This window comes from Parus major, chromosome 10 (genome assembly GCF_001522545.3).
Source record: "Parus major isolate Abel chromosome 10, Parus_major1.1, whole genome shotgun sequence".
NCBI classification, from domain to species: Eukaryota; Metazoa; Chordata; class Aves; order Passeriformes; family Paridae; genus Parus; species Parus major.
In genome coordinates this window covers 6,058,960-6,086,551 of record NC_031779.1, presented here as the reverse complement: position 1 = coordinate 6,086,551, position 27,592 = coordinate 6,058,960, and the positions used below count along the sequence as shown (strand labels likewise).

Sequence of the window (27,592 nt, the reverse complement as noted above, 5' to 3'; positions counted from 1 at the left end):
AGCCCGGCACCGGCACAGGGACCGGAGCGAGCCCGGCACCGGCACAGGGACCGGAGCGAGCCCGGCACCGGCACAGGGACCGGAGCNGAGCGAGCCCGGCACCGGCACAGGGACCGGAGCGAGCCCGGCACCGGCACAGGGACCGGAGCGAGCCCGGCACCGGCACAGGGACCGGAGCGAGCGCTGGGCACGGCGGGGCCGGGGCGCGGCTCTGCCCCCCGAGACCCCTCTGCCAGCGCCCTCGGAACCAGAGGCGTCACCTGTTGCTCGACTACGCCGTGGCGTCCCCCTGCCACGGGATTCCTCCCACCCGAGGCCACCAACATCCGAGTCCTGTCCAGGTCCCAAGCGGCGGGACGGGGCGGCAGACGCGGCTCGCGCTCACAGGCGGCGCCGGCCCTGCCCGCGCCCCGCGATGGGACGGGCGGCTTCGGGACGGGACTAAAGGCACGGACCCGGTCCGCAGGCCCTCGGCAAGTGCCTGGCACGGCACGGCTTCCCGCAGGCCGGCGCTGTTACACGACCGCTCCCTGGCCAGGAGCGGGACACGGAACGCTGCCGCGGCCCCTTCCCGGCACCGCGCGAGGGGACGCGACGGCCGCGCTCCCGCCCCGGCCCCGCTCGGCCCCGGCCGAGCTCTCCGCTCACCATCGCTGCTCCTCGGCGCTGCGCTGCCCGCGGCTCTGCCCAGACACGCCGGCGCCCCGGGACTGAGGGACGGGCGGAGGGGAGGGGGCAGCGGCTCCGCCCTCCCCGCGCGCGCAGCTCCCGGCCGGGCGGGGCGGGGCCGGAGGGCGAGCGGCGCGGTGCAGGGGCCGGGCCGGGCCGGGCCGGGCCGGGCCGGGCCCGAGCGGCTCGGGACGGAGACCGGGGGGAGGACGAGTGGCGCGAGGCCGGGACCGGGGCTGCCCCGCGCGGCTCCGTGTCCATAAATGGAGAACTCGGCGCGGCGCAGCCAATGGCCGCGCGCCGGGACGTCATTCCCTGAGGGAATCCCGGCGCGCGCGGCTCGCGAGCTCCGGCCCAGGGCCCGAGCTCCCGGGATAAACACCGGGATAAACACCGGGATAAGCACCCGCCGCACGGCGCTGAAGGGTCTTAAGCCAGCGGGGGCGGCCGGACCCCCGCAAGGCTGCTGCCACAGAACTGCGGTGCTGCTAATCCCTGGAAACACTGGAAAGAACGATGCATCTTGGCACCGGGTGGGTGCTGGAACGAGCCCTACGGGCATCTCACAGATGCGAAACAAGCCAGGTGCCCGCAGGCATCCGCCCCGCGTTGCTCGGCTCGTTGTGAGCAGAACACAAGCAGGAACTTCCAGGGGCTGCGCTGTGTAAGCGATCACCCCGGTAAACCCGCCCGAAGCTGCCTGCTCTGGTCCTCTTAAACATTTCACCGCAGGCTGGAAGTGCTGCTGTTGGCTCTAATGGGTTTCTAACGCCATTTCTAAGCCAGAATATAAGTAAAATGGAAACAACATAATGTAAAAATCATATCAACAGCCAGACCCCGAGTCATATGTTGATACTGCTTCCCAACCACTTTGAAAACTACTCCTAATAGGTAAAGATCCTGCCTTTCATCAATACATTGTACTGGAATTTAGTTTATTTCTGACTAAGAAGCAGTGCAGTTATTAGAAAAAATAGGGAGTAGTTTGTACACAATATGTGTATTCGATTTTCATTGTTTTTATGAGAAAAATAAAGACTAGTGTCCACACTAATTTAGAGATTCAGCATAAGCAAGTATTTCATTTGAACGTGGATATGTTACATAAAATTATGAGGCTGATAAAAGGCAGTGAAAACAGTCCTGCAAGAATCCAGAGAGTATATATTGGGCCAACAGAAGATAGAAAATCAATACAGGTTTTGTTGGTTTTTGTATTTGCTTTGGATGTGAATCTGTGTAATGTACAGGTTAATCTTCTTAAGACATGGATATTTGTATGTATGTATGTTTACATACATAGAAACAGCTTTGTAACAAGTTATGAATCCAGAAACAAGGCTGTGGAATCATAGTTAGAAAGTCCATCCACACTGGCCAGCTAATTGAAATTAAATTAATTAAAACTGGTCCTGAGTTCACTAAAATGAATGTGCCACTGTGTCTGTCTACTCTACATGGACTACAAGATGACTTTGAACAAAATTTGTGGAGCTGAAAGAACTGGTGCTGTGCATCTGCATGAACCTTTGGTAAGCACTGGGTGGACCAAGCACAGTCTAATTCACAATAAACTCTTTTCATGCCTTTAAACATTCTGCTTATTTTAATGATAAACATCTAATTCCCAAGCTGCCTATATTAGCTGAATGATACTTATTCAACATCCTTGCTCAGAAGCAGGGAAAAGCATTTCCTCTTGAATGTCAGTGGTGATGTGCCTGAATGGTCTGCATGCCTGGGCTCCTTCAGCCAAGAATGTACAATTCATCTCTGAGAAAGGCAGAACACACATTTTCATATTGAGGAGTTCTAGCAGATTAAAGAGGAGCCCCTGTACTTTTAAATTATGCACAAAAATTAGAAGTGGCAACATTTCTATCAAAACATCAGTATGGACAGGATACCTTTCAAAGATCCCACTTGAAAAGATTTAGGAAAAATTCGCTATATCAAGAACTCCCATCAGTTTTTTTCAGCACATGTATTGTCTGACAGTCTGTCTGGTTAGTAACACCTACAGCTCATGCACAGAAGTGCTAACATCAAGAATTATTTTGAGGATATTTCCTAGCTGCAAACAGTTGCTCTGCTTGATTCTCCTGATATTGATCACTAGTGCTATGCTTTGGGGAAATATTTAAGGAATATTTAAGTGAAGTTTCACTTCAGTGGCTCAGGAGGTTTATTAGCTCAGCATTTGGGACTTGCAGGGCTTGGTCCAGGCTCAGCACTCCCTGAAGTGACTACATGGTGCAGCTGGCAACTCACACGTGCCTTTCCACCTACCCACTGCCTGAGCAACACTGTGTGCCAGCACCAAACAGGGATCAGCCTGGTGCTAAACTGGAGAAACACTAAACTGACTGAAAAAAGAACAAGGTTTTTATCTCTGGAAAAGCCACAGAATAAAGCTTTCCCTTGCTCTGCATTCTAAAAACATTATTGTGGCTTCAGAAAGAAATAACTCTTACGAGAAGTCAGTGAATCTGGAAAAGATTAGAAATTGTGATGAAATAAGAACTGTTCTGACTGCTTTCTAACCGGCTAAAAATAACAGCAAAGGGAAAAAAATAGTACTTTTCTCTTACTTAAAGACTATAATTGAAATAAGTTTTGTAAATCACATATTTGTCTTCTGTTGACCAGAATAATTTAATTAATAATTTAATTAATACTTGAAAGCTATTAAAATAAGGCTTAATACCCTTAACAACACATCATTCTTTTAGTTAGAAAACCACATGATCTGGTATTTCTTACAAAGATGATAGACTTGTGTAATAGAAAAACAAATTATATTAGATTAAGAAAACTTGAAAAATTCAGTGTAGTTTTTTTCCCTGTATTTGCCTTCCAAAGAATAAACAGACACTTCTGAATTGTAATATTTTCTTCTAAAATGCAGATGGTTACACTCTGCCTTCAGTTACACTCGGAGCATGTAGAATTCTACTTATAGGAAATAAAAAATGGACTCAGCAATTTCTTCTTGTGAAATACAGGGAGGGAGAAACAAAATAGCATGTATAAAACAAAGGCAGAATTTTATGACTTAAAATGTGATGAAATCACTTTGGTGTTTAGGACAGGTTGAAAAATAATATAATCATTGTAGCTTTCTTTAACTCTCTGTGCCTAATAAAATTTCTTCTTTCCTCTCTGTTGACCTCAATTGAGAGCAGCATTCCTGTTCAGAAAACATGCCCTGAAATTGTTCAACATGTCCATCCAAAGTATCACTGGAATAAAAAGCACAGCAACAGCCACCAGCCCTTTTACATCCCCTGCTTGGTTTGAGGCCTTTTGAGGAAAAATAGCACGTGTCTCTCTCTTTCACTCTGGATCATAATAAGAGAAGCCTCAGATGTAAGAGATACTTAGAATTCATGGAGCTGAATTTTTCTCCAACTGCAAATCAAAACGTATGAATAATGCTGTTATTTGCAAAGCTGGTATAAACCTGGAAGAAGTCCACAAAGACTTGGTAACCGAGGAGTTCTGCCTCCTGTGTTTTGTGACTGAATTCAGTTAAGCATAATACGTTCACAACAACAAAATTGCAAGGGTTATTTTTTTTCTGTCAGAGGGAGATTTTTTGCAACCTTACACAAGCTTTTAAGATAAAAAACTTTATGCTGTGATGGGCAACCTGATCCAACACCAAAATTAACCTTGATGTGATCAAGGAGTTGGACCATATTCCCTCTAAGGTCCCTTCCAGCCTAAACTGTTTTCTTCTGTAATTCTGTGATTATTTAAGTGGGGCTCAATTAATGAGTGAGGTACTTGAAGACTCCAGAATAAATTAATATTATTGATGTTGTACCTTGATAAAAAGATTGTGATAGGAATTTGCCATTAAGAAAATAAATTTACATGTTCCGTATGAATTTCACTGAAGATGTAATTATATAAAATACAATAGGTTAGTACTGCTTTAGTTAGAAAGATCAAGGAAATTATACAAGTACAAAAAATAATGATCTCTGATAACACAAGATGAAAAGAGCTTCTGTGTGGTTAAAACCAAGGACCACTCAAATCCTGACGGTGTGGATGCCTTGGAAAGAGTGTAAGAACAGGCAAGAATTTGTCCTGTCCCTATCTCTTGACCTCCACTATTGCCAGAGAAGGGCCAGAGGGAGAGAGCAGGCTGAGAGCTGAGCATGGAGATACATTTTAATGTTGTTTTCAAGACTGAAGTAGGAGGTACAAATGTTATGTTTTAAAATTAAAATAACTTCAATTGATTTGCTTCAACAATTTGCTTTCAAGCCCTACTCTCCAGATGTACACACTCAAGACAATGCTGGCTATTTGAGCAGTCCTTTAGCAGGGAAAAACCACTAGACAGGTGCACACAAACTACACAGGGACATGAAGTTAGTCTAGATATTTGCCAGGTCAGGGAATACATCTGTGGACATCAGTAAACCAGAGCAAGTTCAGCAGAGCCCAGTGAGATGGTTGGAAGCTGGATCCCTGAGGATGCAGGGCCTGCTCAGCCTGATGAAAACAGGCTTTGGGGGACCTGGCAGGACCCTCCAATATCTATGATGAAGTCATCAAGAAGGCAAATCCAGACTCTCATAGTGGTGCATGGTGGGAAGACAACAATACAAATGTAAACAAGAGAGGTTCAGACTAGCTATAAAGAAAATGTTCTTTCCTCAGCAGCCAACAAGCATGAGAACAGGCTGTCCATTGAAGCTGGATAGTCTCCATCCTTGGTGGTTTTCAAGAGCAGGCTGGATAAAACCCTGAACAGCTACATTTGGCCTCATCAGTCACCTCACTTGGAGCAGGAGGTTGGACAAGGATGCTCCTGAGGTTCACTGTAAGATGAATTATCCTACAGCCTTATGACTTTTAGTTCATAGTTTTCAAAGCACCTATGGCATGTGTTCTCTTTGGCCTGATCCTTTGATGTGGGAATTACTTTAAAATAAATAGGTCAATCAGAGTGTGGATTCAGACTTCACCTTGCTTTATACAATAGAGAGTGCATGGTATAATCCTTTTATCCTTCACATCTACCAGATCCCTAGTCCTGCAATGGTTTTCCTATACAATGGTATGGGATGTCTCATGAATTTTAACTAAAATCAGAGACAATTTGCTATTTCAGAGTGAACTGGTGCAGTAAGTTCTTCTCAGATTTCACTTACACTTTGTTTACCCAAGGTGGTTGTATCAAAGTCCAAGGAATGACACAAGCAGGAAACAAAAGTGAAGGCAGACACACCCTGTGTGACTTTGTTTTTCCAGTAATACTTTCTCTTAGCTGACACGCCTCTGCTGTGCAAGCAGATGGATCTTATTTGCTGTAATATATGAAGTTTCACTGAAGCTGCATGCTAGCACTCGTTTGAAAATGTAACATGGAAATTTCATAAACGAGACTAATATTTGTCATTGATTTTAATGATGTTGTATTCTGACAGGATTTGATATAGGCTCTGGAAAATCCCATGCTTTCAGTCATCCTCTCGGCTCTTTCGCACCACCAGAAACTCGGAGTCACCGCCGTTCGTCACCACCGAACTTTCTGTCTAGAGGCCGGCGTTTGCTGGCGCGGGCACGGCCCCCGCTCCGTCCCCCCCGCTCGTCCCCCGTGCCGCAGGGAGCGCCGCTGTTTGCGGGGCCCTTCCCCAGGATCGGGCACTGCCGTGGAGGAGCTGCGAGGAGGGGGCGATGCGAAGGGCTCCCCCCTCCAGGGCGGCAGCGCGTTCCCATGGTGACGGCGTCCTGGCAACCGCTCCCGCTCCCGCAGCCCGGCCTGCGGCGGCCGCCCCGCTCCCAGCCGCTCCCATCCCATCCCATCCGCTCCGCGCAGCCGGCCGGGAGGGCGGGCGGACGGAGCCCCGGCCGCGCACCGGCGGTCACGGCGCTCGGGAACGGCCGCTCCCGCGGCAGCAGCGCGCCCGGAGCGGAGCGGGGCTCGGCTGGCGGCGGGGATGCGCGGGAGCGGCGGGCAGCCCTGCCCTGCCCTGAGCCAGCACCGGTGAGTGAGCGCGGAGGCTGTCCCGGCTCTGTTCCCCGTGTTGCATGGCCACAGAGTGGTGTCTGCACCGCGGTGTCCTGTCGGCTGTCCTACACCCCGTGTCCCCGCAACCTTCGCCGCACCCACCGGTGACCCCCGCATCGCGGGACCGGGACCCCCGGCGGGGCCGAGCCGTGGGGAGGGCAGGGCAGGGCAGGGCAGGGCAGGGCAGGGCAGGGCAGGGCAGGGCAGAGCGCTCGGCCTGCCGCCGGAGGGGCTCCGCCGCGATCCCCCCACTCACGGCCGCTCGGCACCGGGGCCGATCGCGCTATTTCTCCAGAGGGCCCCCGGCCCGGCTCGGAGCCCCCCGGCCCGGCTCGGAGCCCCCGGCCCGGCTCGGAGCCCCCTGCCCGGCTCGGAGCCCCGCACGGTCACGGCGCTGCCGGGGGAGCCCCTCGGCGCGAGTCGCCCAGCGCGTGTTCACGAGCGCCTCGGGGCTCCCGGGGGCTCGGCACGGCTCCGGCTCTCCCGGGCACTGCCGGGCTCTGACCCATCCCTTTGCTGAGCTGCAGCACAGACACTTTTCCGCTTACTCCGAAGCGTTGCCCCAGCGCACTTCAGAGTAACACCGGGAAGGATCTGGCGGCTGCCGGGGTGGTGCCGTCACGCTCCCCGTGCAACAACCAAAGCGGTTTCTATTTTAAGAAAAAAAGAGTGATTAAAGTGTTTGCCTAGGCAGGTATTTCAGTATGCTTTGGTTCCCGTGTGACTTGTGGCAAGTCACATAGCCCGCCCCGTGCTTCACTTCCCTACCAGCAACAGAAGGAAATTATAGTTTCAGGGATAATAATGCTTCCTACCTCACAGGCATATTGTGAGAATGAATGTGAAAAACACTCCGAGGTGCGCAGACATTACAGCATTAGTTGTAGGTTATCATGGAAGATGGGGAACAGAACACTACAGGTATGATTACCCTTCAAAACAGGAGAAACAGAGAACCCACAGAAAATAAACATGCGAGGCAGTCTGAGAAGTGGGGAAGGGAAGCCACAGCACAAATAGCAAGGAGTTAACTGCACATTGCTAGAAGTGTCTCTTCATCAGGTCCCATGGATGATTTTTTTTTTCAAGCTTTCACACATCTTATGTCAGTGATTTAAAGAAACACTAAGGAAGCACCCCACATTTGGATGGAAAACCTGCCTTAAGTGTCATGTGAACTGTTATTTTTGGCAATTAGGCATATTGTTTACAAATAGGAAAAAACTTATCTTGTCCATGTGACAAGCATATTTGGAATATTCAGTATTCAAATCAGTCAACCCAAATTTACTAGGTTAATATATCATAGCTGAAATTGCTTATAGCAGTATCAAGAAGCAAACACCATCAATTAAAAAAAAAATAAATTAAGCACCCATAACCAGTATTTCAGCTGGTATCTTACTTGATCCCAGTTTATTGCCATTGAAAGAGCCATGTGAAATTATACTGCTCTGAATCTAAGTATCAGAAAATCTTACGGTTTCTATTTACTACTCTAAGTTGGTATTACACTAATAGAGAAGGAATTTGTCATTAGTTCTGACATCCATTTGTTTGTCGCAAGTATTTCCAAACTGCAGGAAAGTTTTGTACAACTGCCAATCAAGGTCTTAGATCCTTTCTGGCTGTTGGATCAGATCAAGAAATCTGATATCTGATGATGAGATGCTTCACCAGATACTGAGCAGAGAGAAATGAATGAGAAGTTAATTTGTGTAACTTTTGTTTCATATCCACACTTACTCCAGATCTTTGCATTTAGCTGCATTTCTTATGGTAGACTGGCAGAAAGAGTTAAGACTTCACTCAAACCTGTGCTTAGTTTGCTGCAAACATTATTTTCCAATTGATAATAAATGGGTACCAAAGGCTGTGAGACTAAAGCACTGTTTGGCTGGTTTTTGTAAGGTGTTTTTCACTAAATTTCACCAAGATGCTGTTAGATGTATGAAACTTTAATATTTGTTCTTTGTTTTTCTAGGTAGCATCCAGTGCTTTGCTGCTGCAGTGCACAATAGCTCTTCCCAAATAAATGGGATAACTCCTGTACTTACAGATAAATTGTGCTTAAAAGCTGCAATGCATCAAGACCTTTAAAATGTGTTAAGGCCCAGAGATCTCAGGCCCACTGAGAGCTGGGTGCCTGGTGGTGTGACCTGGAGCAATCTGGTGGTGTGAGCAGGAGGGACCCCTCGCAGAGTGCTGGCATTCCTTAAAAATCCAGCAACTGGGAAATGACGAGTGTGAGGAACAGACTGCAGAACTGGACATTCGGCGTCTGTGCAGGACTTTGAATGCAAAAGTCACCACAATGATGCCAAGCTCTTATACTATGCTTTTTACTTATAGCCATGTAAGAACCTAAACAAAGAGGTAGGTATGGTTATCTCTCTCACATATAGGGAAACTGAGTCATTACTCATGGAAATAACTTGTCCAAAGTCAATGGGATCAGAGATTGAGGAAGGAATTCAATTCAGACCTTCTGAATTCCTGTCTGGTGTCACTGCTGCTCAGCAACCCAGCTTCTCTTAAAACTGTTTTTTTTCTAATTTGTAGTTTCCGAAGCACCGTGCTATAAATAGAACACACACACTGTGACAATGTTTGCTCTCTGCTTTCAGGCAGTGCTTTCATACATTTCTAAAGCACAAACATGCTTTGCATTTTGAGATCTCGAACAGGTAGCCCTATTGCTTCTTCACTATCAATATTCAACTATTGTATTTCCATAACCCCATCTTTCTCAGATTGCACAGGATTTCATCAGCAATTGGAAACTTCTTTTCATACATCAGTCTTTATTTTTCAGTGAGGATTTTAGATTCCCAAGGAGATCAGGCTCAGGCCGTACTACTTCTCCTTATACTTAAAAATGTTTATTTGTTTTATGTAGGGGAGATCAGTTGGATTGATTGAGGCTAATATATTTTTCATTAATTTCTGTTAGCAGACAAAGCTGCTGAGACAGGTACTGGTCTCACAGTAAGACACTAAAATATCTCTCTGAAGCTATTTAATAGACCTACTCTGCTGTAATGTCTGTCACAGTCTGGCTGGCTGTGTCAAAAAATTAAAACCAGAATTTATGTTCTTACCACAGAAGAATTTACTTACAACATTGTGGTCATTAAGATTTGAAGACAAATTAATACAAGACTCAATTTTGATAAACTATGCTGATGTCACACATTTTATTTAGGTTTCTGATTGCCAATGCTTTTATGAGAAAAATATCTTACCCCTAATAATCTGCTGTCATGAAACACCTGTATTTGATTCTCCAGTCAATATTTTCTTAAGTTTTATGATCATCCTGTAGACCTTACTTTATTATTCATTGATTAATGATGTCAGACACCAGTAGAAGATTGGGGACAAGGACTTTGTTTATCTCTGCCCTGCCAAACCAGGTTTGTGGGTCAACAGCAGATTTCGGTTTCAATGCTGTCAACCTTGTCTTTTCAAGAGTATCATTTTCACTATTAAAAGCTTTCTAGCAGTTTTTAGTCTTCATTCTTTTGAATTCTTAAAAAAATAATTTTTATTTGCATTTATTGCATTAGCAATATTTGAATGCCAAGATCACTGGTGTCAGCATAATATTTAACTTTACTTAAAGGTGCACTGAAAGCAAAAGCTTTAAGTCATTTCAGTACCAGATATAACCTATTCAATAATTCAATCTGTACTTTTTCAACAGACATAAATTATTGACCAGAGAATGGCCCACCGAAGCCCAATCTTCCCAACTCTTGCCCCTTCTGAAAGGTACAGTCTGGAATATAAAAGCAAAAATCTTCATATTGCAGAGTATTATGTATCTCTTAATGCCCTATATACAGTAATGCTGTGACCTGGGACTTTGGCATTAGTGTGCAAAGCAAAGTGAAATACCATAGACATTCAAATCATAGCCCAAATCACAAGTCCTTACTCAGCTTTTACTTAGCCATTTCCCAAAGAAATTAAATAGCTTAAATCTCACTGACTAGAAGTCCAAGAACACTTTAGCCAGTGTTCAAAGAGTGTAGAATGAGTTGTGAAAACACAGAGGCAAAAGTGACCTGTGTTGGAATCCTCATCCATTGCTATCAATGTCATCATGTTCAAACTGAACTGCTAATTTGGCTCATTAACAGGAAACAACATGAGAATACACAGTAAAAAACAGAGTTCCAAAGAGAGGTTGAACTTGTATCCTCCACCTATGCTTCTGAAAGTGTTGTTTTCTTTACAGAACATAGTGGCAGGAAAAGGTTGCATGCATTAGCAGCCTCATTTTATTGCTTTCAGCACCCATGAGCTCCACTGCTTTCCATGGGAGCTATGCAGTGCAGAGCACCCTTCAAAAATCTAGGTAGTTATTCAAGGTACCCAAATGTAAGCTGTTTTGAGGGGAAACTTAACTTCTAAGACTGTGAGAAGCTTGTCATAAATTGGTCTCACCCCAGTTTCTATGCCCATGTATGCTCCTGTCCAGTTTGCAGGGGAACAAGCTTCTGTATGGTATTACAGGGTAGCTACAGAGACAGAAAAGGGATTGACACAAGCTACTCCTTTTTAATCCTGGTCTGTTTTCTTTAATTTATAATACCTACATTCCTTCAACTGTTACAGCTTTGATTAAGCCTGAAAATTGTAAAGACAAATAACATTACTTTTGAAACTCAGTAGAAGGGTTTGAATTTGGGTTCTTAATCAAATCACAGTTCTGATTTGTAACTACTTTTATTATGCTAATGTCCTTTTCTTATAATCTTACACTTTTGTAAACCTCCTTAAGGAGTATGAAAAAAAGCCTGACCTGCCTTTGTACAAGACCCACCATAGCCAACACATCACCCCCTTATTTGTAGCAGTGGGTGCTCTCTCTGGGAGTATTTTGGGGCTTCTCTCCAGCACTGCCAGTACTCAGTGTTACACCATCTCCAGTGCAAAGGCACTGCAGAGTTTGGTGTGAGAACTTAACAAGATGTGGCTATTGTTCCCCTCTAGACGGGTCCGAAACATCCCTCTGCACAGCCAGGCACTGACAGCGGTCCCACTGGCATCCGCCAGCCTGGTGGATCAGCTGGAGGACAGAATCCTGAGCCATGAGAAAACAACAGCAGCTCTTGTGGAACACGCTTTTCGCATTAAGGAGGACATTGTTTCCACGCTGCACAGAATGCAGAACAAAGGGGGGGGTGACCGGTTGGCAAGGCAACTCCTGGAGGAACACATCCGAAACATAACAGCCATAGTGAGGCAGCTCAATCGGGACATCGAGGTATGGCAAGAATGCTGCACAGCGCTAATGCCATCTCAGCTACTTATTGCTTCTAACTTCCCAACAAAGTTTACCACAGGATAAGTAAAGGTCAGACAAGGTCTGAAGATCCTGTAAGCTTATAAATTGTTTTTACAACTTGAAAAAGTGTTTGCAAATTACATAATTCTTTGGTGGCTATGAAAATAGCACAGGATATTAGCATATAAACACAGGAGCCTTTGTGGTTCTAATAAGCTTGCTTTCAAAAGCTGCACTGGAAAATCTTGAAAAAATGAATTAATGCGACACTAATACCCAGCTCAACTTCAGTCCAAAGGCTGTGCTGTATAAACAGTAGGAAATGCCTTCGCTGTAGAATAAACTTTCTTTCCCTTCCGACTCACTGACGACACGAAGTCACCAAACCCAAGAGCTCATTTTTATGACCTAATGGTAGGCAGACACATGACTTCATGTCTGACCTCTGCTGCAGTGAACAACAGGGGTGTGGTGGGGAAAACAAAAGGGAAAAAAAATAAATTAAGTCTCCATTTCACTGTCAAGTTATACTTTATATATATTATGGTAGTTGCGTGCAGATTGGACACTAAGAATAAGAAATAATGGAATACCTAAAAGGTATCTGGTTTAGTACATTACAAGACGAAGCTTTGAATAAAGTAATAATAAAATGGTATCTGAGGATACTGAATTACTGAAAAATAATGAGTGACATTTAAAGTGTACATTAAATGTGACATACTGAGTTTTTATTTGCATATGAATGCTCTGTAGATGCTGCAGGAACAGATACGTGTCAGAGACAATCTCAGCTATGGAACAAATTCTACCCTGAAGAGTCTTGAAATGCGGCAGCTTTCTGGCCTGGGAGATCTTCGGGGAAGAGTTGCAAGGTAAAAATCCCCACAGAACTGTGTTTTGGGGGCTGGCTAATCTTGTTTTAATCCTGAAGTATTAATGATAATGGGTTGAATTCAACTTTGGCAAAATTCCAAGGATAATTTTGCTCTGTGTTTTCAAGGAAATGAATAATAATACTTTCCATTCCAGTATTATATATTAATTTGACAGTATCATCCTTAATTCCTAAAATTCCTGAAATTAGTTCTAAATCAATTACTTCAAATTCCCTGGGAATTTGGATTTGGTTCAGCTTTTCAAAAGTACTGTGGTTAGACTCATGTGTCTTTGAAACACGTTAATTAGCACAATTATAAAGGCAGCACGGAACAATCTGCACTTGTGAAGAACAAAATAGTTGCACATTTTTGCATATATTTTAGAAGTAAAAATCTGCGCATTCAGTTAGTGGTTAGCCATATTAAATCCCACATGGGCTACATGACACATAAGGAACAGAAAACTGGGCAATAACAGAGGTTTTACAGGCTCCAGGTTACAATTGTGTGGCCACACAGACTTCAGTTGTGCCATCAACACATTTACAAGCCCCAGCACAACAACATTTACTGAAGTGCCTGTAAGGTTGAACATGAAAGACAGAGGACATGTACAGCTACAGGAAAAGGACATAACCTGGCCTACTGCTGCTTGGGTAATAACTTTGGTGGAGTTATACTTGTCCTGAATTTGACCTGTTGTCTATATTATACAGGTAATTTTTCTTCCTTTTCTGCACATCACCTGATTTAGTGATAACTTTCAACAACATACAGGAAATAATCAGAGAGGGTTTTTCATTGAAATAAGGTTTTCTCATAAATTACTCAATTGTCTGTAACTTTCATAGCTCATTATGTAGAAAATACTTTAGAGATTATTCAAAAAGGATTAAACATTTAGCAAGTTATGCACTATCCTTTAGCAAACACAAATAAACTGGTTTATTTTTTTCAAGTCAGAAAATTGATGGAAAAATCTTATTGAGAGATATGCATACACATATCTATCCTGCTGAGAAATCCCACCAGAATGTCCATACTTAGATCTTCCTGCTTCTTTCTAAAAAATACTTTGAGATCATACCACATCCTGAGAGGGGTTCTCTGTGGAGCAGCACTGTTACTGACACCTTGGGAGGCAAAATGTGGTGCCTTTGTCCTCAGTCAGGGAACTCAGGAGAAGGAACTTGTGCTGGTGTGGGTGTCACTGCAGGGCCCTGTCCTGGCCCAAGGACTTGGTGTGGGATGGTGGGGATGGGCACAGGCTGTGCCAGGGCTTCTTCCCTTATTTCCTTAGGGCACCACCCTTGTGCTGTGCCTGGGCTGCAACTTATCTGCAAATTGCATGAGATTATACCCTTGTGCCTTATGTCAGACTGTGTGATGAATGCAGGTTATTTGTATTCATTCCCCTAAGAGAATCAGTTTATTGCCTTTTAACTGCTGCCTTCCATTCTGCATCCTATGCTTCTATTCAGCATGCTCTCTACTAAAAAAAAAAACAACAAAAAACCCTAAACAAACAAAAACCAAACCAAACCAAAAAAAACCCAAAAAGTTTTCCCTTTATCAGAAAGCAGTTTAAAGCAGTGGTCCATGAGAGAAAGCTATTTGACTTTATTTACAAATATATTCTACATTGAAATTAGTGATCCAGTGAATGACTGTAGCACTAGCTGGAGATAATGGTCAAGAGAGTAGTTTGTTGTGCCTTTGGCACAATACAGAGACTTCCCCTGAGATAAACACCTTCTGATTACTTTAGCCAATGGTCCTTATATAAAATACACTTTACTCATCTAATGTACTTTTAACTCCAGTGGTGCTAGCTTCCAGATGAGTTCAGAGTGAAACATTAGAAACACGATCAAGTTTCTGTGTGTTACCAACTTCCTGTGCATCAACTTTCAGCCACAGTGAAGGTACATTGAGAGGCTCAGGCTGCAGCAGCTCTGAGTACTGTGTTTGCTCCAGGCTGGCAGCATGCACAAGGGCAGTGGGAATCAGTTTAGACAGTAAATCCCAAAGCCTGAGCCCTTTGTCATGTAATAACTTTAGTGTCCATCTTAGGATTCTGGCCAAATTTCACTTCCAGTAATTTCACGCATACTAAACATCTTGTTCAAGTTCAGTATTGGAGAGAAGGGTGTTTATTTCCTAACACCAGCTGTTGTGTAACATGTCAGTATATCATCAAACAACTGTCTCAATATTTCTTGAGGGCTGGTGCTGTTAATGTTGGGAACAAGGGATCCCTACATGCACATGCAGCTCTGAAGCCCTGCAGGAGAGAGATTCCAACATACCTCACTCACATCACAGAATCAACTCATTGCTACCAGAAGATGACAGAATATACATTACATCTCATGCCTCTGGATCCTTTCTCAATAAGCATAGTTTACTGATGAATTTGTAAAGCGTTATCACAGCCCTGAATGATTGCTAAAAATCAGCATTATTATTAACTTTAAGAAAAAAATATTTCCTCTATAAAATTCAGTGACATATTTAGCAGAAAGTTAGATTGAAGCCAGTAGATCAAATCTCCAGCCTCCTGTCCCTTGTGTTCTCAGTTTTATATTATACAGATTTACCAATCCTTTTTTCTAGTGATAACAGATAATAAAATTCATTAGTGCCTTATCATTTATTTAGAAAATTACTTGTGGATAATGAGTATTTGTCTGGAAAGTTTAAATCCAGCAGCCTGGTTGGAATGGTAGCAGTAGCTCTTCATAAAAGAAGATCTCATTCTTCCTGAGAGCAGAAATATCCAGAGAAATGGCAAATATGTATGTTCAATTGTGCCTACTTTGCATATAGAGATGACTTTTTTATCTACATTATAGAACTGATTCATTTCAGACAACCTGGACTCATTACACGTAGGCAGATTTTCCTGCTTCACAGATGATGAGTCTGATGCATCTGGGCTGCACCACATTGATGAACTCCCCAAGAACAATAAATGTGCTGCTCTCTGGCCCTTGCTGTGTGGGAGGTGACACCACGGGGGCAGCTCTGGGTTCCCTGCCCCACATCCAATCCACCAGCTCTGCTGCTCTTGCCAGTGCCCCCACTGGGCATTCCCACTTGCTTTGCACTACCTGTTCTCCAGCTACTTGTTTTTCACTGAAACACTGGCATTTTAACTGAAACACCTCCTGTTACAATAAACCAGGAACAATAAAAGCTCTCTCCATACCATTATAGCACATTCATATAGCAGCCAGCTATGGAGCACTGGCACAGTTCTCACTTTATCTATGCCAGTGATGCTGAATGGATCAACAACTTAAGGACACATAATGAACAGAGAACTGTACAATAACAGAGGTTTTACAGGCTCCAGGCTTTTGATTTCTTTGATGTTGAACACTAACATCTTCTTCCAAACCAATAATGTGTTTGCGAGTATATACGACAGACATGGGAGATAAACCAAAATAATCTGATCTATGCATACCAGGCAGACATTAAATTCATAGTCACATAGTCAGAATTTTAATGTTTCAGTTACCATGGAACTACATGAACCCTTTGACCACATAACTGAATTCCATGAAGGAGAGAGATGCTCTGTGATGAAACCCAAAACAATAATTTGCTTTAAAAAAAATTACAGGTGCTTTCTGATTACATTTGCTTCAGTATTTTTCAAAGCTGTTGCTTTTTATATTTTCTGCCATGCTTCAGAAAAACAAAACTAACCATTTTTTGGAGCCCACAACCTTTTGGTGACTAGATTCAAGATGATTCCATTCCTCTGATTCTCTCTGATTGCAACAACTTGGAGAGATTTGGCTTCTCTCGTCTTTCCAAAGAAACAGCCTGATTGTGAGCCCTACAAGCTTTTTACTGCTATGTAAATGCTAGCCAGGCTTCCTGCAGATATTACTAAAGGGTCTCACAATGCTGAACTGCTACACTAGAAATTAATTTCATCAAGATTTATAATGCCTGTGTGCTATTTTACATGCTATTTTACATTATTGATTATTTTCATATTGAAACTGGATTATAATAATAAGCAGATGCTCCATTTGTCATTTTAGCTGTGAGTTTCCCTTCATGTTTAATGATAATGGCACTTCCTGTAACTGAGGTGATGAAAATGCATGTTGAAATGAAAGCCTTCGAGCTGAAATGTGACTAAAAAGATGAAAAAGTGTGTCATTGGTTTAGATAATGACTTAACATGCCTCAGCTTGTTCCATTTTACTGCTTTTTTTCGCTCAAATTGTAACTGCTGTCTGTTTCTTATATCAAATTTGGTAACACTGATGATTACATATTTCCCTTAGCAAAAAAATATATATATGACTCATACTTCACAGAGGTCTTACTCCTGAAATCACAGTACTCATATTTTTACAGCTCAGTTAATGTCCTCACTGCATTACTGTAGATGAAATCCACCTGATCAATTTATTTTTAAAATCTGGTAGAAGCACACATGTTCTATAGCATATTTATCCTGGAAATGTTACAGCATCAAGAAATGTTCCAATGTGAAGAAAGAAAACAACAATTATTATGTTCCTGAACTTCATTTTATAGCCTTTTCTGAGACAAAATTGCCATTGCTTTCAATGACAATTTATTTATTCACCTAAATAAAGACTAAGAACCATAATATTTGCCCCACCTTGTTAACTACACATATTAGCTGTATACTACTATTTCACAAATAAAATTGCAAAGCTACAATAATGAAAAAGTGGTGCACAGTTATTTAGGCTACTCATCGTGTAGGGGAACCCATACACACCTTATCAGATATCTTCTGGAGTCTAACAAAAGGACACGGAAATTAAATTCGCTATCTTTGCATTTCTGATGTGATTTTTCTGAGTGATAACACAGCCTACCCATTTCATGTCAGTGCCAAGAACAATGGGATTTGTGTATCACACTATTTGACCTTGAGGCCTATTTGGGAGCACTCTGCTGAACACTATGATATGTACTACCATTCTTACAGGCTCAAAGACATTTCTTCCCTAGCCAGGCAGGAATTCCACAGAAATGGCCAGTACAAAATGAATAATTTAAAAAGCCTGGACTTTATATTCTGTTTGGCTGGTGCTTTGTTTTTTATCTATCCAAACAGGTGTGATGCTGGGTTAGCCAGGCTGTCTGCAGAGCATAAAATTACGTATGAAAGACTTCAGAGTCTAAGTAAAGACCAACACACCTCCAAGCTGATCTTAGAATCCAAAATCAAAGAGGCAGAAATACAGGTATGGTATTTAGACCAAGGCAATCCCTGTACAGGTAAGAGTTCAAGTCTAATTCACACAGACTCCATTACTGTTAATTATTATCCTGGGAGGTCATAGATTTACAAATGGAGGTGTTTCAGCTCACAGTCCTTATTACATTGACCATTGGTGCCTAGATGCATTACTGTACTGCTCTAACTGCAAAAGGTCCTTAATTTCTGCCTGCAGAATGCTTTAGTATGTAAAGGCACATGCTCAACAAAACCACAACAATGCAAGCCTCTGTGTCTTTCACTGTATGTTTTGGCCTTCCCAGGATGATCCTATATGTATTTGAACACAATTTTTGAAGGTCTGCAAAACAAAACTGGCTTTGGGTTCTGTGAATCCATTAATCTGTCTGTCAGGTTTCTCTTCCATTGGGTTTGAGAATGGAAGTGAGAACTAGATACAAGCAGAGACTTGGAGATATGAAGAATCCTTTTCCTTAATGTCACATCTCAAGGCCTTTCCATTTTCTTGGTCAACAAAAGTATTTTACATCTTCATTTTGCGGTAGGTAAATGGCTAAAATCCACTTTGCCTTTCTCAGAAGCCTCAGTGTAGTATATTAGCATGCCAAGAGCATGTTGTCATGCCTCTTGCAGTGAACCAGAATAGTATGCTTTGAGAAAGTGGGATGGTTGTTTTGGTGACAAATATTCTCTTGCAGTAATCACCTCTCCCCAGTTAAAGCCAGCACTTCTACCCCTGCAGCAGCCCTCATGCACAAAGCGATGGAGCACATCCCTCAGTAGTGGTGGAGTGCTTCAGCACTTGTTTATTCTGATTGTGTAGCAACTTGGAGATGTATGGATCATGCAAATTCAGCTGTCTCTAGGGGGAATCAGGCAGAGATTTTCAAGTTGAAGCTATTCACATCATTTAAGGCAAAAATAATTACAGTTTTCAAAATGCTGATACTTTCATATTGAGAGATAGTATATTTTCATGATAAAGTAAAACATGCAAATTCAATAATTTTTAAAATGTTAGCAGAAGTGAGCTGTGAGACCTCCTTTACTGTAATGGAAATGTCCCCAATGAAACTGTGATGAAATGCTCTTGAAAAATAGTAAATTCTGAATTTTGTTTCAGATTTCTCATCTGCTGAGCAGAGTAGAGCAATCGATAATGCAACAAGAAGCAAAGCTGAAGATTGCCTACAAAGAGAGCAACCAACAGCTGCAAGTCCTGGACACAAAGTGAGTGCCTGGGAAGCCTTGCTGCTGCCACGTACCTTGGGAGTAGGGCCTCAGTTTTCCCAGTCTGACTGGTGTAATCATCAGGCCTATAAAAGCAGGAACCTCTAGGTTCTAACCATCTAACACATCTAACCATCCAGGATAGATGTGTTTGCTCCACAGATACTACAAAGGCTGACTGTCAAGAGGGACTTGCTTTCACCAAGAATTCTGCCCCTAATGTGGTTAGGCAATTCTGAAAAGTTGATTAAGTTCCTAGTTAAGTATTCAGGCAGAACTTGTATTAAAGGACACATTAAAGCTGAGGGTTTTTGTCAGAGTGGCCTGGTGCCTTTCTGCAAGAGCTGTCCAAGCTGAAGGTGGCTGTCCAGAGCAGGGGAAAAAGTTCCAATGAAGCAAGCAGGAAGCAGGGCACAGCTCTCACAGAGTTCTATTGCTTTAAACTGGCTTCAAACATGAATATAACTGAAATACCTAAATTATTAGTGATCAGGTACTCTGTACTACCCAACATTACATGGGGTCATTATATTCAATTCAGATGTTAACTCCAATCCAGGCATTTCACTCAGTAGCAGCTCTTGTATAAGCCATCCACATCCTCATTTCTTATCTCTGTCCCCATGCAATCCAGGTTTCACATGTTCACTGGAGAAAAGAAACAGTTTCACTGGCATGATTGGTTGGTATAAAGTTGGTGTGGGTATAGGCAATTTAAGTGGAGCTACAGGAACCAGCATTGTCACCAGAATTTTGGTGGCTACAACTCTTTGCTCAGATTTAATACATATGGATATAAAGTTTATAATCTGAATGGATGACCATATTCTGTTTTCAATGTCAAAGTGAATTTTCATCTACTATGATTCAAATTTTGTAATGTGTTTCATAATAATTTGCTGTGAACTTTGACCTTCATTTTCTAAACTAATGTTACCTTATCCAGTTTAATAGCCTTAAAATTCAAAGGCTCACCTTAATATGGTGTGAACAATGTATTAAATTGCCATTTTGTGTTTTTATGAACATGTTTATAAAAAAATGTCACTGCTGAATGACTAGTTCTCCTCTTTTGTATCTGCTGATCTCTATTGTGATCCTAGATTAAAAGATGCTGTTGAGGAGCTCAGCAATCAGATTTTGTCTGCACGGAGCTGGTTGGAACAGGAACATGGAAGGACTGAAAAAGAGCTCGTACAAAAAATTGACCAGCTCTCCCTGACTTTTAAGGAAAGCACTGTAAGTTTTATTCAGATGTCCTTTAATACTTCTCCAGAAGCATTCAAAAGAATTATTAATAAATAAGATGATGTAGTTGAGGTATCATTTGAGTGAAATTTTCAGATAGCCTCAGAATTTGCCTAAGTCTCTTCATTGATATCAAGTGTAATACCTACAACCTGAGAATCTTTAAATGAATCTGGTCACTGCTAAATAGATCAGTATTTTAACCTACACTAATCAAGTAATTGGAAATGATTTTATGAAAAATTGTAATTCCTTACATTTTGAATTCCAGATAAAAGATGATTAATCAGTATATATTCCATATTTTTAAAAGGCCACTGTTATTCTACATGCAGAGTAAATCATTAAAACCATTTTCCCAGGAAATGAGTGAGAGAGGTATTGAGATGAAATTCAACCAAATGGCAGAGAAAATTGAGAGAATAGAAGAAATGCAGAAGATAACCATGGAAGCACATGAAGCAAAACAGACTGAAGAAAAGATAAATATTCGCATTATCAAACTTCAAAATGAGATAAATGAAGATATAAAAGAAATGAAAGCTGAAGTTAACGCTGGTAGGACCATGGTTATCCAGTTCTTTATTCTGAATTGTGGTGATAGTGAACAACTGATACTAATGCAAAATGTCTTTGCTTGTATCAAAGTAGTTTAAATACTTTTGGGGCAGATGTAATGGCTACACCTGTGGCATTAAGAAGGATTTCCATTAAGTGCAAAAAGCAGAGCAATAAGGGGTGACAACCAACTTAGAAGTATTCTCCCCAGAGCAGGCACAGCCATAGCTGGGCTGCCTCAGGGCATTTCTGCCATTGGCACAGTTACGTCCCTTTTCCTTCAGAACTTTTGCTGTGTTCCTAACACAGAGCAGAACATTATGGAAGTGCATTCTGATAGCAATGATGTGATACTCTTGCTCCTCATGATGAACTAATGTAATTCTCACCTGCAATTAGGGTTTGCAGCTATCTATGAGAGCATTGGGTCTCTACGACAAGTTCTAGAAGCCAAAATGAAGCTGGACAGAGATGAACTACAGAAGCAGATCCACCAAATGAAGCAGGAGGTTCCAAGGTGGGGAGAGGCTGGACCATGACTGCAAGATTTTGTCTGAGAGATTAGTGTTTACCTGGCTACTAGGCAGACTCTAGTGTTGTTCCAATCTGTAATGCCAATTACCTGCATGTACCAAATGACATGCTGCTGCTGCTGCTGCTGCTGCTGCTGCTGCTGCTGCTGCTGCTGCTGCTGCTGCTGCTGCTGCTGCTGCTGCTGCTGCTGCACAGGTAAATTTACTTACTGCTCACAGCAGGAAATGCAAGCTGTTCATGGATAACTGGCAATGAGCCTTCTGAGCTGAGGTGCTGCTTTGCCACTGCACTACTCCTGTTGCTGTCAGGAAATTTAGCACTGTGTAAAACTGGAGTAATGCATTGGTAAAGTTGGCACCTAGTTTGCTAAAGGCATTCCAGTTTTGCAGTCTTGATCAGGCAGCTATATGCTTTTATATGCACCTGCACCCCTCCACCTTCAAAAACAAAAAGGCAAGTTGCTGTCATTTGCTTCATATGAATTTGGCAAGGATCTCCACCTTGATACAAATTACTTAGTTGAAATCAGTGAACATTTTTACAGTGACTTTCTCTCTTGGGAAGACAGAATTGGCACTAAACAGACCAATCTTCAAAATCTAGACACCATCAGAAAATCTTTGTTTAGGTTTGCAAATATCCTGTGTGTGAAAACTAGGTAGTGTTACTAATGTAGTTGTAACTAATATGGTTCATAAACAACATAAGAAACTTAACTTATATGGTCTTAAGTATTGTAACCTTCTAAAATTAATAGCCAAGAGGAGTTGACACAAGGGAAAAGATGTATATAGAGTATTTTTACTGGGCATATGTTCCTGTGATTTGCTTCATTATATTGATAAAAAACTTAGAAAGGTTTGAAAACTAAAGAGAAGGTGATGATTTAACCTAGTCTGGAGATTGTTATGTAAAATAAAATGCAGTTTATGATTTCCTTAGAAATTTTCATTGAAGTACAAAAAATTATACATCATATTTAAGTAATCTTTAATAGTTTAGCAGACTCAAATTGTTAATTGCATTCACATTATTGCCAGATAATAATTTCCGTTCCCAGAAGAGATTGCATAATGAAAATCAGCACCCATGTGGCATATTATCTAGATAGGAAAAAAATATATGTTGTTTTTACTTCTTCATTCATAGCATGATATATTGCTTCTCATGTTTGTAAGTCATGCAGGATTAAACCCTCATGAAAAATAAGACTTTATCCAGCATCCTATTAATTTATACTATTAATAGTTATTAATATACAAAAACAATATTAATTCACAGAATTTACAGTACTGTTAACCTAAATAAATTAATGTAGGAGGTCTCTACACTGCCCTTAATGAACTTTTCATTCAGATAGTATTGGAAAAACATATTTTGATTTAGAAAATTAGTGGCAAATATCACTTCCATAAAAGACATTTTGGTCCACAGAGTCACCATATATAAAACAAACAAAGAATTAAAAAACTGCTTCAAGAACTTAGTCATTAACTTCAGTAAGTCAGTGTAGAGTAAAAATCAAGTAAATGCATACATTTTTACAGGATTAACACCCAAGTTTATATTCACTTCCTCTATAGTTGAAAGTCATTGAAGTCTCAAAGACAAATTAAGCATTTGCAGCTTTGCCTTCCAGTGCTCTCTGACACAAACCAGGAATACCAGAGGCAGTTTTGTTATCATCCATGCCCTGTGAAACATATTTACAATGGCACCTGAGGGGAAAGCCCAGTTCCCTAAAGAGAGATAATTAAATGCTTGTAGATATTTCTCAGGAATTGTCTCCAAAAATTCAATCTTACTTCATGTATGTATTCTTATATATCCTTAAATATTTAGCCACGTGCAGTAGAAATGCTATCACTGGTGTTTTATTAAAAAAAACCCCAAACAATAACAGAGAGAGAAATGGAAAGTGACAGACCAAAACCAGAATAATTTTTAAATTTTGTAATTGGAAGTCTGTACCTGAGAAAATCTGGTATGATATGAAGAGCATACAAGGAATCAGAAACAATTTATATAGGACTTTAATAAACTGTTTCTCTTGTAAAAATCTTGTATGATAGATCCAGATATAAAACAACACATGAAACCAAATCCAATTTTAGCTTTTCTGTCTTAAAAATATTTTTTTCCTAAATCTCAGCCAAAGCAAATAAGTAAAAGCCCAAATAAAATAATATCAACCTACTGCCAAGCAGTGTCTTCAAACCCTAAAGTGCCAAGTGGAGGGAGGCCCAGGGTCAACCATGTGTTGTGGCCATTGGCTGCCAGGGAGTGCTCATGTGCTGAGTGGGTCCTTCTAGGGAGAGTTTAGAGTTGCTTCTGAGGATCCTCCAATCATCTTAACATGTAAGGGCAAAATCCTCTCCTCAGACCCAGCATCCCCTCAGGGGAACAGCTGTGAAGCCACAGGACAGTGCTGCAGACACTGATCTGTGGAAGCTTCATTTTGCCAAACAGAAACCCATTCTGCCCCACAGAGATCCTGTAAAGCCGAATAGAAGGAAAGCAGCAGTGCTTGAAACCAGAGCTGCCCCTATTTTTTCCTTCTAAGCTGGTGTCCAATGGGATTTCTGTGTTCCAGTCCTTCAGGGACACCAGGGTCCACTTTTGATGGTGGAATAATGTGCTTTCTTTGCTCAGCACAAGTACTCATGCTATGAATCTCAGGTTTCTGCACCAAGTTCAAGCCTGCCAAGGCCACAAAAGGAACGAGGTAGTGAGGTAGTGTTTGTGTGGATGGCACTTGAGCAACAGAATGAGACTTGGGAAAGTATAATACTAAATGTGCACAAAGTACTATTTAAATCACAAAGTTCACTGACACAACCATAAACTCCCTGAAGGAAGGACTCGGAGGAGCCTTAGGAAGTCATCTGCTCCACCTTGAAATAGATCCAACTCTACCTAAAATATTTGTCATAGGCACTTCTGTAACTTGCTTATAACAGTCTTTTAAGAATAAAACATTGATAAATGCAGTTTGTTCCACTGCTTAAAGAAGATTGCCTTGCCACCCAAACACCTAAACTAGGACAAGACATAATAGCAGACCACTTAAAACTCCTGAAGTTTTAAAATCTTTCTTTTGTCAGCTATTTTATGTGCATGAGGCTTAAATCACTTGTGGTGTGCAGACCATACTGTTCAGTCAGCTGTGTAGCACATACTGAGTGTCATAAGTTAAACCCATTGGAAAATGTTTAACTGGGGTTTTACATGGGGTTTACATGGCCTTTACATTAGCATGTGATAACACAGTAGAACCATGGTGCTGTGCAGTGAGGGACTTGGCTGGAATCAGAATTATGTCAGTAATTACAGAACAGTTGTGCTGTTAATACTCATTAAACAAACCAAAGGAATGGTGCCAGGAAGAAGTTTAAAGGATGACCCTAACTCCCACATGCAGTTGTTTACATAGTAAGTTTTGTGTTGTGGATACTCTATATTGTGGATATCTTTGTCATTACAATCTGATATAGTTCAATAGACAGTTGCCATGTTAGAGAAAAGCAGTGTGAATGATAATGAAGAGCATTGTATTCCTATAACATCAATTTAAACTGGAAGTCAAAACTTCCTTTTCTTAATTTCTGTTTTGTGTTCCACCTCCACGAGCATCTGGCCATCTGGGGCAGAACGCTCTCTGTATGTAAGAATTAAAGTGCTCATTAGACATGTTTTCCAATAATGAAAACGTCTAATAAGACACGGATTACAATCGGATGAAACCCTCCTATGTGTAGGGGAGGAATTCCTCCTGTGACACTCCCCACGGTGTAAGAAATTCGGAGGCAAATTTGGAAGAAACCAAGGAAATCGGGCTGGCGGCCTCTCCTCAATTTGCCACAGGGTGTCACTGTTACTCTTGGCAAGGGAAGGACGGGTCTCACTGTACCTGTGTGATCCACAGATGCTGCAATCCCACTGCGACGGGGCTGAAAGTATTTACCATGTACTTTGACAAAAGGAAAAAAAAAAGAATATTCTAAAGACGTCACTCTGTAAAATCACAATTAAATAAAATAATTAAATAAAATATTCTGAGAGTGATTGTGATGCTCCTTTAGACAACATGCTGACTGGGGACCAAAGCTCTCTGCTGTCTACTGCCTGTTCTGTCAGCAGAACTCTAGTCAACACAAACCATTAGAAGACCCCAAACAAACTCCCAAACCCAGAAAAAAATCGGGAACAGTTCTAAAGCACCAGATCCTAAATAATGTACAGCTCAAAGAGCAGAGTGCCTTTCACACTGCTGCAGACACGCAGAAGAGGCTCCTCCAGCACTGCCTCCTGCTCTGAGACTGGGCTGAAAGAGCACAGGATAACTTCAACACTTACTACAGAGATGAAGCTCTGCACAAAAAGCTGCTCTCAATCCATGCAAGGATTATCTCTCAATAAATAATACAGTGGAATAGCCTCAAACATTGCAAAATACATGAGAGAGCCATGACCTTTTTGGCACAGATCAGCAAAAAAATGCTGTGAGCTCAGTGATGTACAGAGAACCAGGATCAAGTTTAAGAAGAAAACTGAGTAGTAATTATCATAATACAAAAAATCTGAAATGTATGAGAGGGTGAGTAGCAATTGCTGGTGAGAGAGGAGAAAGGAGATTTGCCTCTAGTAGGAAGGAATTAAAATAAAACACATCATGCACTGCTGCACATACTCCAAACAGTTACTTTCATTAAACCTGACTTCAGCTTCTGCTAAGGCTCATTTTCTAACGCCAGTGCAGCAAACAGACTTCCATTCTACGTGGCTGAAGTTGAAGCAGACTGTAAATGAAAAGATATTTCAATGCCTGTGCTGTCTCATTGTTGTGCTGTCACTTCCTGATGGTATCAAGACAGCGAGGCAGGCACCCACCCTGCCAGGTGGCCTTTGTGATCTTGCCATCTCTGCTAAGAAAAACTCAGAGATTCAATAATTGCATATTAGAGTATATATACAGCTGCATAAATAACACTGAATTTTCATGTTGTCCATGTTCTTTCATTCTTCACTAGCTTTGAGAATGTAATTTCAGTACATTCCAAGTATCTTGTCGTATATAAATCATTAAATTCAAGAAAGGTATAATGATTCAAAGCAGAGCTTTTAAAATGCAAATAACTGGGAACAACAAAAGTTAAAACATCCTTTATGCCACTGTCATGTTTTGAAAAGGTAAATGCCAGTCTGTTTACTAACATAAATAATAAACCTTGTTCACTTTACAAAGATCTTACGGGGATTGATCACTTTGTATCTTACACAAGCTTGAATATGTGAAGGGCTGTGACCCAATTCCACATATGCTTTCCTTTGTGAGATTAATCTTCCTAAAATGAATGTGGCAGCTCACAGTGTAAACTGCTTACTTACCTCTTTGCTTGTATAATGTCTTATGTTTCAAAACAAAAGGGACTGCTGGTCTCCAGTATGGTCTCCTGCTATCTTAGAATCATAGAATCATTTAGTTGGGAAAAGATCTTTCATTAATAGAAAAATCTTGACTGTAATTTAACATATTGGGTTTCCAATTATTATGGACTAACAAGACAAAAAAAATTAATGGTATAATATTATCAGTGTTTATTTTAATATCTCTATTTTCCAGAGGGAGGGGAGATAATGTCCATACTGACATCATGAGACAGAGCACAGTGATGGGATACTCAATCTCCTGATAGATTTTGGCCTAGTTTGGGCCCATTATCTATAGCTTTGTGCCCTTTATTTCAGTAAAATACCTAATGGTAAATTAATTATTTACATTTATCAGGCTGCCCAGATTGCAGTAACTTTCACACCATGTTAGGTTAAAAAATAAACAAAAAAAAAGGTAAAAAGGGACAAAGAAATTTAGTATTATTCTGTTCCTGAGGCCCCAC

At 41.7% G+C, this 27,592-nt stretch overlaps 2 protein-coding genes across 5 annotated transcripts in view; one reads left to right on the top strand and one right to left on the bottom strand.

The window, feature by feature from the left end:
- Nucleotides 1-27,592, bottom strand: part of MYO1E (myosin IE) — a 226,095-nt gene that overhangs the window by 75,556 nt on the left and 122,947 nt on the right. For 3 of the 4 annotated variants that reach the window (XR_001523440.2, XR_001523441.1, XM_015638488.2), the window contains exon 1: nucleotides 649-741. The exons of the other annotated variant lie outside the window; for it this stretch is intronic. Coding sequence is in view for 1 of the 3 variants with exons in the window: in XM_015638488.2 (XP_015493974.1) it covers nucleotides 649-651 (3 nt within the window). In the remaining 2 variants the exon portion in view is untranslated. Of the gene's footprint in view, nucleotides 1-648; nucleotides 742-27,592 lie in introns of those variants that run through there. 4 annotated transcript variants of the gene reach the window in all.
- On the top strand, nucleotides 6,438-25,677 carry FAM81A (family with sequence similarity 81 member A). The gene is made up of 10 exons (XM_015638512.2): nucleotides 6,438-6,679; nucleotides 8,688-9,079; nucleotides 10,410-10,477; nucleotides 11,705-11,978; nucleotides 12,756-12,874; nucleotides 18,000-18,129; nucleotides 19,249-19,355; nucleotides 20,459-20,594; nucleotides 20,966-21,161; nucleotides 21,561-25,677. Exons 3-10 carry the CDS (start codon nucleotides 10,431-10,433, stop codon nucleotides 21,698-21,700), a joined length of 1,149 nt encoding a protein of 382 aa, XP_015493998.1. The 5' UTR covers nucleotides 6,438-6,679; nucleotides 8,688-9,079; nucleotides 10,410-10,430; the 3' UTR covers nucleotides 21,701-25,677.

What these genes read in the sequence shown, in the direction of transcription:
- FAM81A (XM_015638512.2), top strand. Translation starts at nt 10,431, where the DNA reads ATGGCCCACCGAAGCCCAATCTTCCCAACTCTTGCCCCTTCTGAAAG. An exon ending in AGCTCAATCGGGACATCGAG is followed by an intron (nt 11,979 to 12,755) that starts GTATGGCAAGAA and finishes AATGCTCTGTAG; the next exon opens with ATGCTGCAGGAACAGATACG. An exon ending in TGACTTTTAAGGAAAGCACT is followed by an intron (nt 20,595 to 20,965) that starts GTAAGTTTTATT and finishes CCATTTTCCCAG; the next exon opens with GAAATGAGTGAGAGAGGTAT.